At 42.6% G+C, this 18150-nt stretch overlaps 1 protein-coding gene and 3 pseudogenes across 3 annotated transcripts in view; 2 read left to right on the forward strand and 2 right to left on the reverse strand.

The window, feature by feature from the left end:
• LOC110060690 (armadillo repeat-containing protein 8-like) overlaps positions 1-18150 on the reverse strand; it is a 41751-nt gene that overhangs the window by 13927 nt on the left and 9674 nt on the right. For all 3 annotated transcript variants that reach the window (XM_089288428.1, XM_089288430.1, XM_089288429.1), the window contains 10 exons: positions 8281-8373; positions 7020-7176; positions 6381-6471; positions 5529-5592; positions 4839-4914; positions 4317-4444; positions 3748-3804; positions 3411-3662; positions 2675-2767; positions 1761-1834 (listed from right to left, as the gene is read on the reverse strand). In XM_089288428.1, coding sequence (XP_089144554.1) covers positions 1761-1834; positions 2675-2767; positions 3411-3662; positions 3748-3804; positions 4317-4444; positions 4839-4914; positions 5529-5592; positions 6381-6471; positions 7020-7176; positions 8281-8373 — 1085 coding nt within the window. The remainder of the gene's footprint in view (positions 1-1760; positions 1835-2674; positions 2768-3410; positions 3663-3747; positions 3805-4316; positions 4445-4838; positions 4915-5528; positions 5593-6380; positions 6472-7019; positions 7177-8280; positions 8374-18150) is intronic.
• Positions 12616-13856, reverse strand: LOC149113520 (uncharacterized; annotated as a pseudogene).
• Positions 14461-15687, forward strand: LOC149113521 (uncharacterized; annotated as a pseudogene).
• Positions 16836-17400, forward strand: LOC149113522 (uncharacterized; annotated as a pseudogene).

Consider the following 18150-nt stretch of genomic DNA (forward strand, 5'->3'; position numbering starts at 1 on the left):
TGTTAAATGCCAAATTCTAATGATCCTTTTAGGCTTTCTGAGCAAATAGCTCGCCTCATGTAACTCACACAGGGAGCAATGACGTGTTTTTCTTTGGTTTTAATGTAAGCAGTAATTACAGACCTGCATGTAAATTAAAAAATTAGTTTTCGTTTCACGGTTATCCCGAAAATGTAAGCTACATTTTATAAAAATAATACATCTGAAAGAGTGATTAGTGAAATACTTCACCGCCTTCGTCTAACAACAGAGGATAATCGCTTTAGTAAGGAAAGGAATCGAGAAAAAACACAGCTTCGAGAAAAAATCTTGAATGTCAACCCTTAAGTGGCGTTAAAAAATTGATTGGATGTGATGAACAACGGGCCATGAAAATTTGCCGTATTAACAGGGTGGCCGTATTAACGTGGTAGAGACAAATTTCATGACCGGTCTATGCTGAGTGACGTCTCAACAGATATATCACAATTGCACTCCTAAACAACTGGCCCCAGTTGTTCGAAGACTGGATGACGCTATCCACCGGATAAATCGCTATCCAGCGGATAAGTGTTAACAAAAATAAACACGCTATCCGCTGGATAGTTATTTATCCGGTGGATAGCGTTATCCACCTTTCGAACAACTGGGGCCTTTTCTTTAACCCTTCAACACCCAAATTTCACAAAAAATCCCGTTTTTAACCGTTAAATCAGGTTTTTGGCTGCCATTTTACCACCATTTTTGCACCAAAACTAATAACGTTCTTTTTCACTTTGCTACGTCAGAATGTCGTCGATATCCAAAATAGCCTGTTGTGTAGACAGATCTATCCTAGCTCTACTATCTGCTTATCAAGAATATCTGGTGACACTTAAATTGTTGACGTCACAAGTGGTACAATGAGCACGACCACTCAGTAAGCGTAATGCCTGCATGGGAGTCAAAGGGTTTAATTTGTGTATTTATTTTTTAATAATTTAATGTTATTTTGGATCGGGACCTTTCTGTAGATCACCTACGGGTGAGAAAGCTTCCCGTTAAAATATCAAAATATCAAAGGGTTAACAACCTTCCGAATGCAGATATAATTTAACAATAATTTAAACTTGAAAAGATGAACTTAGCTGGATCGAGTGGCAGTATAAACGGAGTAAAATTATGAAGGATTATTATACAGGCTGGGATTTCAGAAAGTAGCCGTTGGCCGTATTAACTGGGTGGCCGCACTCACGGGGTCTTCTTATGAGAAAATGTATGGGCGTTTCGCCGGGACAAGAGAAAAACAGTGGCCGTAATAAGGAGGTGACTGTAAGACGGGGTTCCACTGTACTGCAAGAAACATCGAGAGAGAGAGGAAGAATATTGACATCAGATGGTGTGAAGTCTCATATTGATCATGCCGAAGGATACCAGAGTATTCCCGCGGTTACAAGCCAAAGACTTTGTGGTGCTCCGACTTATGTGTGCTACTTGGAACGAGAAAAAAAAAAATGCCCAGTTTATATTTCATTTAATCTCAGCAGTGTACGTTCATTTCTACTGGTTTGGTTTTCGTTTGTAATCATGTTGAATAAAAATTAATATTACATGAGCTTTTTTCAGATTTGCGCAGCGTTGGGTGCATGCGTGTCATGAGCGTTTTTTCTTTTCAATCAGCCAAGTTTAACGTGTACACGATTTACAAACGATAGCTCAATTTATGCTATACTCTGTCATGAATGTGCGCCTGAATAAGCTATTTACAAATTATCAATAAACATAAAAATAATAGTTCTAACCTGAACAACTGCTCCGGTCCCAACACTTCCAGGATTTTATTTTTGGTTAAATGGTCCGCCTGATAAGCCATGTTCTGGGTTACGAGAAGAAGAAAGAAAGTAGTAATGTTATTGTAAATAGTCGTGCGTTTTTGTCATGAGCCCCTGGCTCGGGAGATTGGGCGACTACTCCCTACGTTTACGACTTAAAGTTACCTTGCCTTAATTCTCTGTTCGCTCTGGTTATCATCACCACAGTGAGTACACATGGCCCGAGCACAACTACAGTATGCGCCACATAAGTCCGCTATTTTTAGTTCTAATCCAATAACCTAAAGACATCTCTGAGCAATCCCAAGTCTACTTTGGTATTACGTTTCTCGTACTTACTGTGATTAGTTCAGGAAACTCGCGATGGTTTCACTTGGTACAAATCAATCTCCTGTATGAATTGTGTAGCCGCGCTTTACACACACGAGCTTGCACGTAAAGGCCGCCGCACACTAGCCGATTTTTTGTCGGCCGACAAAAAATCTTCACTTTTCGGCTAGTGTGCGGTGAATTCGGACAAGTCTGCGACAAGATCGGGGCTTGTCGGGCGATATCTGACAGTGCTAGATATCAAAACGTCTTGTCAGGCCTTGTCGGCTAGTGTGCGGTGGACCAGGACAATTTGACGGGGCTCGCGCGCGCCTCGACCAATTAGGAAATGTCATGAGAGTCACGTCACTGGAATACGCGCCACCTTGATTTTGGATGACTCGGTCCCAAGCCTCAACGCGGTTCGTTGCGACAAAAAAATCGGCTAGTGTTCGGCAAGCTGATGCCCCGACAAATTTTAACCCGATTTGACCCCGACAAAAAAATCTGCAGTTCTACGACAAAAAAGTCGGCTAATGTGCGGCAGCGTTAACTTTCCTCGTTGTTCTACCTACCATTAGTGCCCAGACTCCATTTAGTCGCAGCGCAGTTTCCTGGCGCCTAGTCAAATTTGAGAGCAAGTTCACAGCACCTGCTTCTAGTATGGGCTAAAACAGCAAAAGCAAATTAAATTAAATATTAGTAAACGCCAGGCAAATCTTACTTCTTATAAATGATCTCAAACGTTTTACTCTGTCTGACTTGAAAAACAGTTCTAAACACAAATTTAACACACAAGTGCGAGTTGAGCCATTCGCTGACGTGAATTTTTTATAAGGTTAACAGGACGAAACTCGCAGGAACTGGAAGCGAGAGGAATCTCTTAGGGAACGAAATGCGCGTAGGAAGACGACAGCCTAATTTTTCAAGAAACGAGACAAGACGCGTGAGAAAATGGCAGTGTATTACACATCTTCCTGTACAAAGCAGGCAAGTGAATGACATTATCATCTTAGAAAGTAAGTTGAGCTCAAACATCAATGGAACATGGTGATTTCGGCGGGGAGAAGAAGGAAATACGATCTCAGAGAACCTGGATTTCTAAATTGTCCTAGCACGTTGTGGCGCCTACTGCACAAAGTATCTTATTTATTTGTGCTCTCGCCATAACCGCTACTGCCTCTGTTACCGAGGCTCCTCAATCTACCCCTGTGAAGCAGTCGGGATAATTTGAAACCCATCTTAGCCGGGGTTTACTGCAATGATTACGATTCCAAATGATTTTAAGAGTGAAATAAATGTGCTATTTACCTCTTTACTCGGAGAGAACTCCAGCAGTAGATTACAGAGAGCAGAAGAAGCAACAGTCATCATGTTATCAGAGGCGTCCTGTAATAGCTTCATAATTGGCTTCCAAACCGCTGTGTCCTGGAAACTAGTTCTTAGTTGCTGGACAGAGCGTGAAAGACTGTGGAGACACTTCACTGCCGCTAATTTGACGTTGGTATTGGGGTCTTCCAAACCAGATACCACGTGATCCATTGTACATTCGATCTCTATTATCTGCAATACAAGCACTGTGGTTTAGTCAGGACACTGATGCCCGCATCAATTTTGCATCCCTTATTTATCTCATTGATGTACGAACCTTTTTTCTGATGTCTTCATCATTCGCTCCAACTGAAGCAAGGGCTTTAAAAGCACTCTGGTGGAAATAACAAGAATACAATAGACCAATTTCGATATATTAAAATTCAGCCTAAAACAATAGACCTCAGCACGAGGCTCCGGGGAATAACAGCAGAGTTTGTGGGGTTTATTCCCCCGAGTCTCGTGCCGAGGTCTATTGTTTTAGGCTGAATTTTAATATATCAAAATTGGTCTATTATCATGGCAAAATTGGAAAACACGTCACTGCAATGAGAAAAAAAGCAGACGCCATTGTTTGGAAAGTCACGAGGAAATTAGCTTTAACTGTTATGTGGCTGAGATTTCACCACTTAAGGAATGTTTTATTACTTTTATCTTTTTATCACTTATTAATCTTTTTGTTCATAACCTTCTAACCATCTCTCCCTCAGTAATTTTCCAAGCTTTCTGCCCTAAACTTCTTCCCCACAACCAAACCCCTTTCCCAACTTTTCCCAAACTCATTCCCCCCTGTTTTTTCAGAGTCCCTGTAGCTGCCTGTACCCTCCCTACCCCCTTAAAACTAACCTCTCTCATAAGAGCATATGAGCTGTCATCCAAATCACTTTTCACCAAGAAGCCTGTCAGTGTCTTTATTAAGTGATCTGAGATGGCTGCTGTCCTCTGCAATTCAGTATCTTCTTCAATGAGAAATGCTGGAAAATATAAGCGTTTATAATAAGGTAGCACTTGCACGCATGTTCTTAAATTTATGTGTCACCACTGTATTGGTGGCGGTGTTTTCTTCTTGCCCCGTCCTCACCTGAATGGGCATAGACGGCATAGACTATGAAAGGAACATTCTGATCAGCCTATGTAAACCACTAATGTGTATATGTGGGGTAACGACAAAATACTACGTTCAAAGCAACACGGATCGACCACAAGAGTGCACCAAAACACATGTTAATGATGGTATTAAACTGCCACAAAACAAAACTTACAGCTATTTTAGAGCAGTTCTGAACATCAGAAGGTGTGAGCTGTATCTAAGTGATAATTTCTACATTTTAAAAGAATGAAAACTGAAGTGTAGTAGAGTTTACTTACCTAAGGTTTCTGCTGCCTCAGCTCGGACTGTGAGAATTTTATCCCACTTACACATTCTGACTGCCGTGGCAAGAACCTGATATATGTGTAGAATAAAACAATAATAATTAACAGGAGGCACTGGACGGTATAAAGGTTAATTCATACCTTTCTACTCAGTGTTCGATGTTTTGTTTTTGAGTAATAACACTACTTTTCTCTCACAAAGTTCCTCTTTACCCAGGGATACAGTATCAGTCAAATGTAAGTTGGCAGTCAGCTTGTCTTTTTTTATCTTGAAAGAAGAATCTTGTCTCACAAGACAAAGGAAGGGGTTATCTTATATTTGACTGATACTATGGGTTCTCGTGAATCATTGGGGAAACCTGACAGTGAGTCAAAATGGTGAGGGGTATCTGTGTGATGATATATATATTGGTAATAGAGTTACACACCTGTTGGGCAAAACTGTAGCAAATTAACCAGTAATTTTGACATTTTCAAGACTTAGCTACCTTAACCTTAAGTGAATTGACATCCCTTAAAACGTTTCTACACGAATGTATACATGTATATTATAGGCCACAGAAAGTGACTTTTTGGAACCAGACTCACAAATGGGAGAGACATCGATAGAATGGTTAGAACCCCAGAGTTTAGGGGAAGAAAAATTAACTGTCTTGAACAAAATAGCTGTACAATGGTACATACCTTGATCAGTAGTGAATGGTTTTCAGCAGCTGGGATTGCTCCTGCTCTGTGCATATTTGTCAAGCTGAAAATAAGATCAACAAACGCTACTGAGACTACTTAAGGCAGGGTTCCATACTCGCTACAGTAAAAGTTGAGCAATCATTGTGATCATATAGCAACTGTAACAACATAATGCCCAATTGTTGCAACAACAATCTCTAAGATAGACTTCAGCTTTAACTCCATGATTGTAGCAATGATTACTATCACAAGGAGGCCAGTCACCAGAGACTGTCAGCAGCAACTGTTGCATAAAATGTATCACAATGCAGTGTGTCATGTTTTTTGATTGAGATCATCTTGAACAGTCTTTCCCTTTGTAGTGATTGTGGTGATCATATGGAAACTGGCGGTTGTAAGGATTGTTCATTATTTTTTTTGCAATGATCCCAAGGATTGCAGAAATTATAACAGACTTTTAATTTACATGGAAACCAGCCTTAAGTAGGTGTTTATATAGTACTTGTCATGTGGTGCATGTAGGGCAAGGACAAAATACATGTACAACAATACTTTAACACCAAAATTTCAAATAATAGTAAGATTTTAATTGGTCGTGATTAATAACTGTTAAAATGTAACAAGGTACTCACTTGGGGAAAAAAAACCACGGTGATGATACTACCATTATTTTTGTTACTGCTAATAATATCCAGGAAAATTTGCTACAGGTATTTTTGTTTGTTTGTTTGTTTTTCATTTCTAATGAAGATCACGGCCTTATTTTTGTGTAATTATAGGTTCAAGCAAAGTAAGAGCATGACAAAGACTCTTGAGAGAGAGTGAACAGTCAAACAGTAACATACTTACCACTTAGCCGCTCCAAGTTGAACCTCATCTGGTCTGTCTCTTGACAGCAACCTGGTAAAAACCTGAACTAACTGTTCACCTTGATGTGTTGCTACATAAAAAATAATACAAGACTGCTTTACAAATCAAATTGACTTTGTATTGTATGTATTGTTTGTATTGTATTGTTATTAAGTATATGTCACTTAATAACCACTGACAATGAATTGTGGTAAACATGAATCTCAAATACTAACAGTACTTATCTCATAAATAAATAATGTGCTTGTTTGTTATCATAATCTCAAATTTCACAGTTTTTTTATGTGCTTTGTTTCTTCTAGCTAAAGAAATTGAAGAATTAAAAAGTCCTGCATCTAAGTTCAAAATTCCACATGGAATCTGAATACATTGTAACTCAACTGGTACAAGGAGTGGGAGGAACTTAGTCCCTATGATGGTGAGCCTTTGTGTTTAACCTTCCAAATCTACTTGAAATTATCTGGCATTAGAGACCTATGTTGTACAACCAAACTTTTGCACATTAATTATGAATTTAGACATTAAACAGCTCATTTCAAAGGGCCAGTCCCAAGTTAACATGGGTTTTCAAACCAGTATATTTACAGTCTAAAAACAACACAATCCTGTAGCCAATACCTGATTTCATGGCCAATGACACAGCTCCATTTTGAAAGGAAATGGCTGCATAACACTGTAAAGCTGGATGTTGTATCTTGGGGATATCACACACCAAGAGAGGCAGTAAAGCAGTTACCGCTCCCATGTTACATAACAATGCTTGATGAGCAGGACCCTGAAAATAGAGGGATAAACAAGTAAAAAAACTTGTATGGGTATTGAGTAACTGCCTTTCCAGAGCTTCACACTAAGAGGAAGACTCTTCAGTGCTCCAGTATCTGTTGTAACATTTTCCTCAGCCAAATAATCTCTGCACTGAACCATGAAATACCTTATTTGAAGGCTTTCATGCAAAAAGGGCATATGTGGCATTTTGGGTCGATTTTTATTTTTTACAGGATTGAGCTAATTTTTGGCGGACTGACTTGTTTTGACATGAAAAGCATTGTTGCGTAATTGTTTTTGTTGATTTGCACTTCGTTTTCGAGAAATATCGTATGCAAAAAAAAAATCAGTTTTCCGAGCGGCATCTTTTGGAGAGAATCCTTCCAAGGTGGATTTTGACACAGCGCGAACTTAAACGGTTATGTTTAGCAGCTTTGACAGCACAATTTTTTTTAAATAGATGTTTTGATTTTTGAAAGAAGTAGAGAAATAAACCGGAAAAAATCAACCAACCTCGTATCGAACTGGTGTCACGACAAAACAAACTCGGATGCCGCCCGTTCAGCACCTTATCCGCTTGTGCTAACCAAGTAACAGTAAGAGAATTGCATAATTACATACTGGACCACATGCCCAAAGATCCAAAATGGCGGCTGTTCCATGATGTCGCATGACGGTCACCTACAATCGTGGACAAAACCCCTTGGGACACTTAATGTAATGTAACAAATTATCTGTTTTACAACTGAAGTTTGACAAAAAAACTGCTATCCTTTTAAAAACGCATTGCTGTTTCCCCACCCCACCCCACCTAATACAATGTTGAAAATCAGGAGAATTTGCAGGTTCTAGGTTTCGACATTGTATGTGGGGTGGGGGGAGAGGTTAGGCAGCTGAAGTTGTATTCGCATCTGCCTTGTGTGCAAAAGCGTCAAAAAACCAAATTTGTCCCAAGACTTTTGTCCATGATTGTAGATTTTTAGTGGAAAAAAGAGCAATTGCTCACAGTCTACAAAAATCTCTGGGTTGTAGTAAGTGCTTGTTACTCAGGGCTGAGCGTTTGACACAGTTAACATTACACAGTGACTGCAACCTGCAACTGCAACTTTTTTACCTGACAACATTTGGAGAGGATTAAGGCTGCACCTTCAGCATTAGATAGAGAACTTGACAGCAATTCAACTAACTGTGGAACTATACTTGGGTTCTGAGAAATAAGACAAATCATAGCACTTGAATTCAATAATAATGATTATTTTATTATATTCATATTGCTTTCAGCTTGGGGAAACAGCATTAACATTTTGTCAGTTATGGCTGCTGTCAATCAACCTGCTGGAACTATTTTTGGGAAACAATAAAATTAATACTTGACCACTATAGAACCCACACTTGTCTATGCATTTTCATATACATGTAACATTGTAACATTTTATATTTTTACCTTCAACTTCTCATAAATGTTATCTAGCGGTAAATATATATTTTAAGCACCAAATGGTCTGGATAATAGCAGGCAAGAAACTATTTTTAAGAACTGGACAACAACTTTAAGTTTAAAACAAGACACGTTTTGAAAAACTTAAGTTTTTGTGTGCGGGATGTAATGCCTGTTACATCGGCGAGACTAGCCGACATCTCTAGGTGCGCGTTCCTGAGCATCTGAGCAGGGACAGGAATTCACACGTATATCAGCATTTGCAGCAATCCCAGGCATGTCGGTGTTTAGCTAACAAAAACTGCTTTTCCATTGTGGATTGTGCACCCAACAAACTACAACTTATGTTGAAGGAAGCAACGCACATCAGATGGGAGAATCCCACTTTTAACTCTCTCGTTCTGATATTATTCTTTATGTATAAGTAGTATATAGGGTAGTCGGCAAATACCATTTCGCAGAGGGAGAAGTATTTCCTCATTTTGAAACCGCCAGCTTTAAGTCCGAAGCTCGCAAGCTCGCTTCGGTTAAACCAGGGAGTTGCAAAACAGGAAATATTTCTCCCTCTTTGAAATAGTATTTGCCGACTACCCTATATACTACTAAGGGGAGGGAGGGAGGGAAGGGCGCAATTGGAAACAAACGAGCCCACTGTTATGCCGCCCGAGCCGCGATGTCTCGAACAACAAACAAGTGTGCGTGGCTGATGCGAGGCCGGAAAGAAAGCTGCAGACTTTCCGAGGCTATTCAAAACCTCCCTCCAGAGCCTCGTGAGATGATTCTCAAGGAGTATGTTGCAATCAAAATCAAGGAAAACAAGGAAATGGGGTGGGGCAAGGTCCACGAGCATATTTCAAAACTGCATTTCTGTGAATTCAAGCAGCAGATTACACCAATGATAATATGCTTCGATTATATGGTCTGCCCTTTCGAGGGACATTGTTTCCCCTGTTTCGTAAGGGAGGGAACTCTTCATAAAGTATCGCTAAGTCCACCGATGGAGTTAATACCTCTCATAGAAGCCAGCCCTGAGTACAAGAATTTTTTAAAAGTATGCTCCTGGGATGGTTATAATTGGCACGAGTGGTTCCTTTTTGGCAGGGCGAATTAGCGAAAAACTTCAGCATCCGCCTCAGCCATTGCAGCAACGTCCTCGCGCATTATATCGCGAACATCTTTTTGCCACTCAGGTGTGAAATATTCATTCACAAGAAACGCAACCAAGTGGAAGCAGGCAATCATGTTTTTATAACATGCAAACAAAACCGTCTGTTTCTAAAAGTCAGTTCGAAGCAGGAGGGTTCCTGATTTTTTTTATCATGTCGGCTTCAACTCTGCCGCGGATGTCTTTCTCCAGTTTCTTGATATCAACCTCGGTAAGCCCTCTCTTTGATGGTTGGCGAAGCATCCTTGCTCGGACCTGATCTTTCAGAAAGTTATACTGTTGAAACTCGGAAAGGATGGTGTCAAACTCGTGGGAAGACCCATCATTGTTGTTCAAAGCGTTGGAGAGCAGTCTGTTGACGGTATCCCGCTTGGCAACGGCAAGTGTGGTAATCTCTTGATGTTTCTTTATTTTTAAATCGAGTTTTTTGCTGGCAATTATCAGCCCCGACAAAACAAGAGCGAAGCATCCACCAGCGCCGCCAAGAGGAACTGCTGCCGGCAGACCAACCACAGACAGAGTGGAGCCAAAACTTGCGCTGGAAAACGCTGCCAAGAGAACGCTGGAGCCGGCAGCACCCCAATTAACAAACTTTCTCGTGCGTTTGTATTTTTTAGCCACGAGGCGATAGTGGTGAACCTCACCGGCCAAAGTGTTGAAAATCTCGTTGACCTTCTGCAAGCGGAAATTTTGAGAAGGCTCCGCCACCACTGGATATAGAGGGTCGGCAGGTGGCGCGCTTGGAGGCAACAGATTTGCTGAAGACATTGCATATATAGAAATTTAATTTAAATCTAACTCAAAAAGAAGAGGGAAGCCCTTGAAATCAAAGAGTTCGCCATTTTCATCTTTGACACTAATAGTGATGCCTTTTATAAACTTGTCTGTAGAAGCGTCACGGAAAGCATTTTGCGATGAGTCCATGATATAGCTGACTTTTTCATAAGGCTTTCCTCTGACGTCAACCTTGGCAAGAAGGTCTGACTTCTTTCCATTCAAAAAGTTCTTTGTTGAGTCAACAAGATCGCAGTGGATAAAGTAGCAACTCAGGCTGTTAAGCTTTTTGACATATTCTTCTTTCCTTAAATTTCTCCCGATTCCAAGAAAATTGGCCAAACTAAAATCAACTGAAATTTCTTTCGGTGTTAATGATGTATCCCGGTTTGTAATTTTAAGAACAGAATTGGGGTTATATAGCCAATTTTTCTGTCTTCTTATAATATTCAAAACTGGATTTCAGTTCTTTTGCAATGCTTTCGACATTGTAATGTCCTTGAGGTAATGATGCAATCACGTCATTAGTTCCTTTAAAAAATATTCTGCCAACACGACTCATATTATGCCACGAGTTGAAAAAAGAACAACTCAAAAGTCTGACATAGTTTGCTTCTGGGAGGGCGTCTTCAAAATAGATAGTCCCTCCGTTCTCTTGTGTGACAATAGTGAGAACAACCATTTTTATACTTAACAAATAAAATTGTGTTCAAATACAATGCCGAATCGGTGGGACGATATCGATCAAGATCCGGGTTTGATGATCCCAAGTTTTTGAAAAAAGAAGATGCTGCAAAGAAAAAGGCGTGGACAAACTTTTTAAATCGTTTTCCAAAAGCGGACAAAAGCAGGTTCATTTCACAAGCAATGATCGACGAGAAAAACAACGCAACAGCAGAGGTGTTTTTCAAAGAAAGCGAAGGCTCGTTACAAAGCGTCTTCGGCTCAGACAAAAAATATTGGAGCACCGAAATGAAAGAAGCACTTGGTTTGGGAGACAAACAATTGGCGCCACTTGGTTCAAAAATTTCTTTGCCCATCCCTACGGTACCTTTCGACGGCAAAGCGCCAAGCTTGAAAAAAATATTAGACTCCGAAATCAAAATCTACGTCACACCTGACCAATATTTCACGACAAAATTCAGAGAAATATTCCAAAAAACCAAACTCAGGCACACTTCTGGAACCGAATCAAAACACTAGTTAGGAGGGCCAGACATGAAATATTGGCTGCAACAGCTCAACTTCGCGGTTTTCTGCACGACACAGGGGTGCGGAGTTTCTCGCGAAATCTTTGACAGCGGGATGAATCTCCCCCCGCAGATAAGAGCTTTCTATATCTCCCACGTGTATTTCATGGTCAGGCGCATTTTGTACCAGCTAGAAGGTGTTCAGAGCACAAGCGCTTTGCCCGGACACCCGATGTTCAACCAAATGAATAATCATTATGACGTTGCTTCGTACAAAAGGATATGCGGCGAATTCAGAATAGACTCATCAAGCGACTTCAGATTTACTTCGGGGGCAAATAATGGTTTGGGGGTGTTGTATGTCAAGCCTTGGGGGGAATCGCCAACAAAAACAGATTATAAGTATCGTGGGTGGAACAAGTTTAGCGACGATGGTGGGGAACTGGTTAAGAGGAACCTTATCGAGTTTATACAGCCCGATGTTTTTGGAGATCGGCAGTTCGACTGGTTTGCACCCAACACCGCGAATGGTTTTGACGCAGGTGGGGTTGTCGAGAATCAACCAGTCAATTGAGGCTTTCGTTTACTGCATCCTGGGCGCGCAAGTCAATGTCCGCAGCAGCATTCTCGGTTCTGGTGGCCGGCGAAAGAAGCCCAAAGCAAGTTCCTGATGCTGATGGAAGACGCAATCAGACAGCTCGACTTGGCCGCGAGCGTGCAAAGGTACCAGCTCACACTGGATCAAGCGAAGGTCAGGCTCAATCTTGCTGTAGCCCCAATGGCCTGGCTTAAGCCCACGCAAATGATAATCAACACCGAAAGCACAATCGGTTACAACAACAAGCTGAAACAGGCGGTTTCCGGGATGAAACTTGGGGTGAACAACAAGGTAAACCCGGGGACAAAAAAAGCTGCGCTCAAACTAATGGCAGGCGGCCCATCAAAAATTAACCCACCCAACAGCCACCCGTCCGACCCGATACACAAAGCCACAACAGCCGAATCAAGGAAATCAGCTTCAACCGAAACTCAACAAGGGCAGCCAACGGCAGAAAAAATAGAGCCCACGGCTCCAGATAAAACATCGCAACACGAAATAAACAAAACAGCGGTAATTATCGGTGTAGTTGGATTATCGGCTTTACTGTTCATGGCTTGGCGGTAAAGTTAACGCTGCTTCTTAAAATATTGTTCGAACAAAAAGGCAACCACGGCAAGAATAATCAGCCAGGTGTGCTCAGCCAGAAACCCGACAACTTGGCCTGCAGCTTTGAATAGAAAGCTTACTATTGCCCAGAGGAGCCCAGGCAGTATGGAAGCGAATTTTTTGCCAAGCTCTTTTAGCCCATTTGCCACAGCCTTGCCAGTGGCTTTCAAACCTCTGGTGAGGACCCTGATGACAGATCCGATTGTGGTCCCTGCGGCGAGAATAATAGCTGTCAGCGTCACACCATATTTTTTGAAGAAGTCTTTCACTCTTTCCAAAAGAGGCTTCTCTTCACCCAATTCTTCAAGCCGAGCCGTTATCGACCTTATCTCTTCATTACGTGTCTCTATTCTCCCATGCGCGGCCTCTTTTACTTCAGGTGTGGCATTTTCATCTTTTAAAATCTTCGTATCTTCTTTATTTTCTTTTTCCAGCTCTTCTCTGTCCATTTGTAGACTTTTTATTTCTTTTTCGGAGGCAGCACTTTTCACGCCAAGTTTTGTTTGGAAAACTTTTTCTTCTTCGGTTATTTTTGCATAACGTTCTTGAAGCTCCGCAAGTTTGTCTTTGCGCCTTCTATTAGTTCAGGCGGCGCATCAGGGTCTAAAGCCTTGTTTCTTTCAAGCCTGATTCGCCAGTCCAGCGCCTCTTTTCATTTTGTTATTGCTTTGAGAGCTTTACTCGCATTTTCTTCTTCTTCTTCTTCAAAATCTGCAGCTTCTGAATCTTCGATCAACTGAATATCTCTCTCCGCTTGTTGCTCTGCGAACTTTTGAATATGTTTTTCACTAACCTTTTGATGTTCTTTTTCAAGACTTATCAATTCTCTCTTCAGTTTGTCAATTTCCTCTTGCGAACTCTCTGCATTTTCAAGATCTTCTATCTGTCTTTGTTTCTTCTTTATGGCTTCTCTCATTTGATCCGTTTATTTTTTATTTTTTTCTCTTTCTTCGTATTGCTTCTCTTTGAGCTCTTTTCGTTTTTCATATACCGTTTGTCAAACCTTCTCGTATTTGGAATCCCCGAGAGCAGTTTTTATTTCTTTCGAAAGGTTTGGATTGATCTGATCTCTTCCCGTTCTCTTGTTTTTGGTAAACAGGTCATAGGTTTTTCTGCCAGCTCCAAACATTTTGACTTGGATCTTCCCCTTCGAGCTGTATGAAACCTCAAGCTCGCTTGAGCTCATGTACGGGAAGAAATCTTTTGCAGCAACCCACGCTTGTTCACTCAGGGTCTGAGCCCCGGTGAAAGTGGTTTCCGTATAAGAGGTTACAGGCAACCCACTTTTTTCGTGCTGCATTGTCTGCATTTCAATTTCTTCTCTTCCATTTGGCGTAGATGCATTTTCTGGGGAGAAGAAAGGAGTCGTTTCGTTGGCATCTCTACCTTCATCATCATCATCCAAACCGTATGGGTCATAAGCAGGATTTTCAAAGCTAGTTCCTTCACCTTCCGACATAGCGATATATTTCAAGCCTGTTATTGTTTAAATTAGAAAATAATTGCCGGTGTAATATACAATGTCAGTGTCAGAGAACCTTTGCCCAAGTTACAACGAAAAGACATTATACGCCATGAAGGCCGAGCGCGCGGTCAATCGAATCACCTTTACCCCCTCTGAAGCCAACCCCGGCAATACGCTGTATGTTTCCATGCCCAAGCTGAACGAGAACGAGGTTCTGGTGCCGGGCTCGCTAGCGCTTGTCTTTGACATCGACCTTTCTGGAGGGCACGCCAACAACTTCCTTGTCCCGAATGTCACGCGGGCGCTCGTTGACAGACTTGTCATGAAGTTTGCGGGAACTGTCCTACAAGACACGGTTGGGTATGACATCTACAAAACTTTCGAAGACCTTTTTCTTTCGCAAGAAGAACACGACAACAGGATTCTCGAAGGAATTCAGAGCAAAGATCTATGCGAGATCTGCTCGGACGCGGGAGACAAGAAAACCTCGGGCGTCGACGCTGAAAACAAGCTGAACGACGTGTACGGAAAAAAGTACCGGATCAGGCTTGCCACCAGATCTTAACCAACCACGGTGTTTTCTACCCCCAGGCCCTTTACAACGACCTCACGTTCGACGTAAAACTTGCCGAAGCTAAACATGTGTTCAGGGGCTCCGACACAACCCAGCTGAAATACAAGCTGAAAAATATCCAGCTCGAGTAAAAATGATCCGTAGCAAGACTCTGGCAGACGAGGCACGGAGCGTTTACTCCAGCGGCAAAGAGTTCCTTTATGACCACGTGATGCATGACAAAGAGGTCACCTACAAAAAAAATGGTGACACAAGGATCAACATCAAAGTCAACGCCCAAAGGTCACTAAAAGTCCTCCTCCTGTTTTGTAGAGCCGTATACTGCAAGTGCCAGAGATTCAGAAAAATTCGTCTTCCCCGATCTGACGAAAGTCAGCATCACGGTCAACGGCACGCCCAACATGCTTTACAACAACGGCATCGAAGGCAAGGACATGTGGGAAGAGGCCCGCAACCTGTTTGTGAAAGAAAAAAATAAAACGGAGCACATGAACATGACAAAGTTTTACACCGAGCATAAGTTCGGGCTTGTGATTGACATGCGCTCCATGGCAGACCAAGACATGCACGGCAGCGGCACACGGATTGTGAACAGTACGGACAGGGTCCAGCTGGAAATCGAGCGGAAAGCCGAAGGCTCAGGTAACATGAAATGCCATGTATTCGTAATCTCCAACTCCCAGTTCAACCTTATGGAAAGACAGCTAGATTCTGTACAGTTTTAATATGGACCCAAGCAAGATACCCTTCAATGCTCTCATTGTGGGGCCGACTAATTCAGGCAAATCAAGGTTCGTGGTGGACCAGATCTACGGCCCGTTCCGCGGAAAGTTCAACTACATCGTGCTCATCTGCCCGACATTCATGCACAACAAGACCTACCACCGGGTTGGCGAAAACGATCCAAGAATGGATGTGATAGTCTGCGAGCAGCACGCCGTGGAAAAGTGGTTGAAGCTCGTGAGATGGCTTTGCGAGGGCACCAACACGCTCATAATCCTCGGTGACTGCGCAACCTCCAAAGATTTGAAAGGGCGTACAGGCGAGCTGGTGAATCTCGCCTTTTCTGCCCAGCATATGGGCATCAGTGTTTGGGCGCTGACCCAGAAAATGACTGGCATAACAGCTTCCTTCCGGGAGAACGTGGCGGCGATCGTCCTCTTTTACACCCCCTCGGCCAAGACAACGAAAGCCATCTTCGAGGACTACGCCGGCGAACTCTCTCAGGATGAGTACAAAGGTCTGGTTTCAAAGCTGAAAGAGCGAAAGTTCTCTTATCTCGTGTTCGCGCTTCGCCACCTGTATGGGGTAAAGTTGTTTTGAATAAAAAAATGAAAGCTGTATATAGCCTTGCACAATGGCTGGAGAAGAGGTCGCGTTTGCAGAAGTTATGAACTTACTTCAAACGGAGCCTGAGCTGAGTGGTACAGCAGGTGGCATGGTTCCAACCGCACCCGGACCCGACATTCCTGCTCTTCGTGAGCAGCTGGCCATGCTGGTATCTACAGGCAAAGCCACAGACGCCATCGGAGTGCAGCTAACCCACGAGCAGGTGAAGCGCCTGAGCGACAAAGAGGTCGAGAAATTCACCAAACGCTACGAGACATACGTGGGCTCAAAGACAACAGAAAGCCTGATCGACAGCTTTATTTTTCTTGTAACCAAAACGGTCAGAATGTCCGTCAAAATCAAAGACATCGACGCTTACCAGAAAGAACTCAGGAACGACTACATCTTAAACAAAGAGCTCTCCAATCTGGCCGGCAACCTTGCTTTGAAGTGCAGCCGGTTTCTTGCTGCGGCCAATGCAGTGTTCATCACCACAAAACATGTTGATTTTAGTCCACAGTTTTTATTAATTAAACGTTTTTCATTTGCTTAGAATATGCCTTTGTTTCAGAATGTCTACTGAACAATCCGAGAGCGCACCTCAGGTCGAGACCCAGACAGCACCTGCCGGCGACATCACACAGCAAGTGACAACTCCGACTGCAACCATGCAGCACGTAAAAAATCCAAAGCGTGTGGCTGCTGGAAAAATGGTTGCTGAAAGAACGTGGCTGGCACGGGAGCAACAGACAAAAGCGGCCGAGCCTTATCTCGCGGAAAATAAGGCGAAAGCCGCCCCAGCGGCCCCTGAGCCAGCCCCGACCACAGAAGGCGAAAGCCCAAAGTGCAGCGGAGAAAAACATATGGGCCTCAGCACCACCCAATGGCTGGCTGTTGCCAACATAGTCGTTTCACTGGTCGGATTTATTACAAACATGAAGAGCTCAAGGGTACGACCAAGGCCACACTTGACAAAATAAAAACGCCAGTGCCTGCACCTGAGCCCGCGCGTGTTGAGCCAGAACCCGCTCGCGCGACACAGCCAAAAGGATTTTAAAAAATGATTTAAACTTTTGAGTGTAATGTATATCACTATGCCGAAAGTTGACGTTCCGCAGGTTCTCATCTCTTCAGCCGCAATTTTTGGTATAGGGATTGTGTGGTACGACTTCAACAAAAAGGTTAATGAAAGAGTCTCCCATCTTATCAAGATAATGTGGTGTGAAACGGCCGAAGAAGAAAATGAAAGAATAATGAAAGAAGCAAGAAGAATAGAAAAAGAAGAAAGAAGAATACAAGAAGAGATGAAAAGACTAGAAGAGAAGAAAAGGATAGAAGAAGAAGAAGAAGAATAGACATATAAATTTGTTTTAAAGTTTCGTTCTTTACTTATATCAAATGGGCCATGTCCGACAACAAGCTTGTCAAGACCGTCATTGAGGCCGCAACTCTCACGGGATTAGCCGTGGGCATCGGCTGGGCCGCAAAAGAGGTTGTGAAAGAGAATTTCACTTCTGATCCCAGCAGCAGCCTGATGAATTACGTGAAGTTCACAGCCGTCATGGCAGGAAGCATTGCACTCAAAAAGTACCTCGAGGACCAAAAAATCATTCCCACCAGTGTCTGAAATTAATGATTTGAAAAAAAGACTGCAATATAGCACCATGGCGAGCATCGCGATTATGGTTGGTGGGGCTGTGGTGAACGCCGCGGCTTTTATCGGTGGCAATTACCTGGCAAGGGCGCTTGGAGGTGGCGACAAAGCGGCACTTGAAGAAAAAAAGCGCCACAACAAAGCTCTCGAGGATTACAATGCGGCTTGCGCCAAATACATGCGTGACC

The sequence above is a fragment of the Orbicella faveolata genome, unplaced genomic scaffold (assembly GCF_042242905.1).
Source record: "Orbicella faveolata isolate gen_17 unplaced genomic scaffold, um_ofav_v1 contig_15, whole genome shotgun sequence".
Taxonomy (NCBI): Eukaryota; Metazoa; Cnidaria; class Anthozoa; order Scleractinia; family Merulinidae; genus Orbicella; species Orbicella faveolata.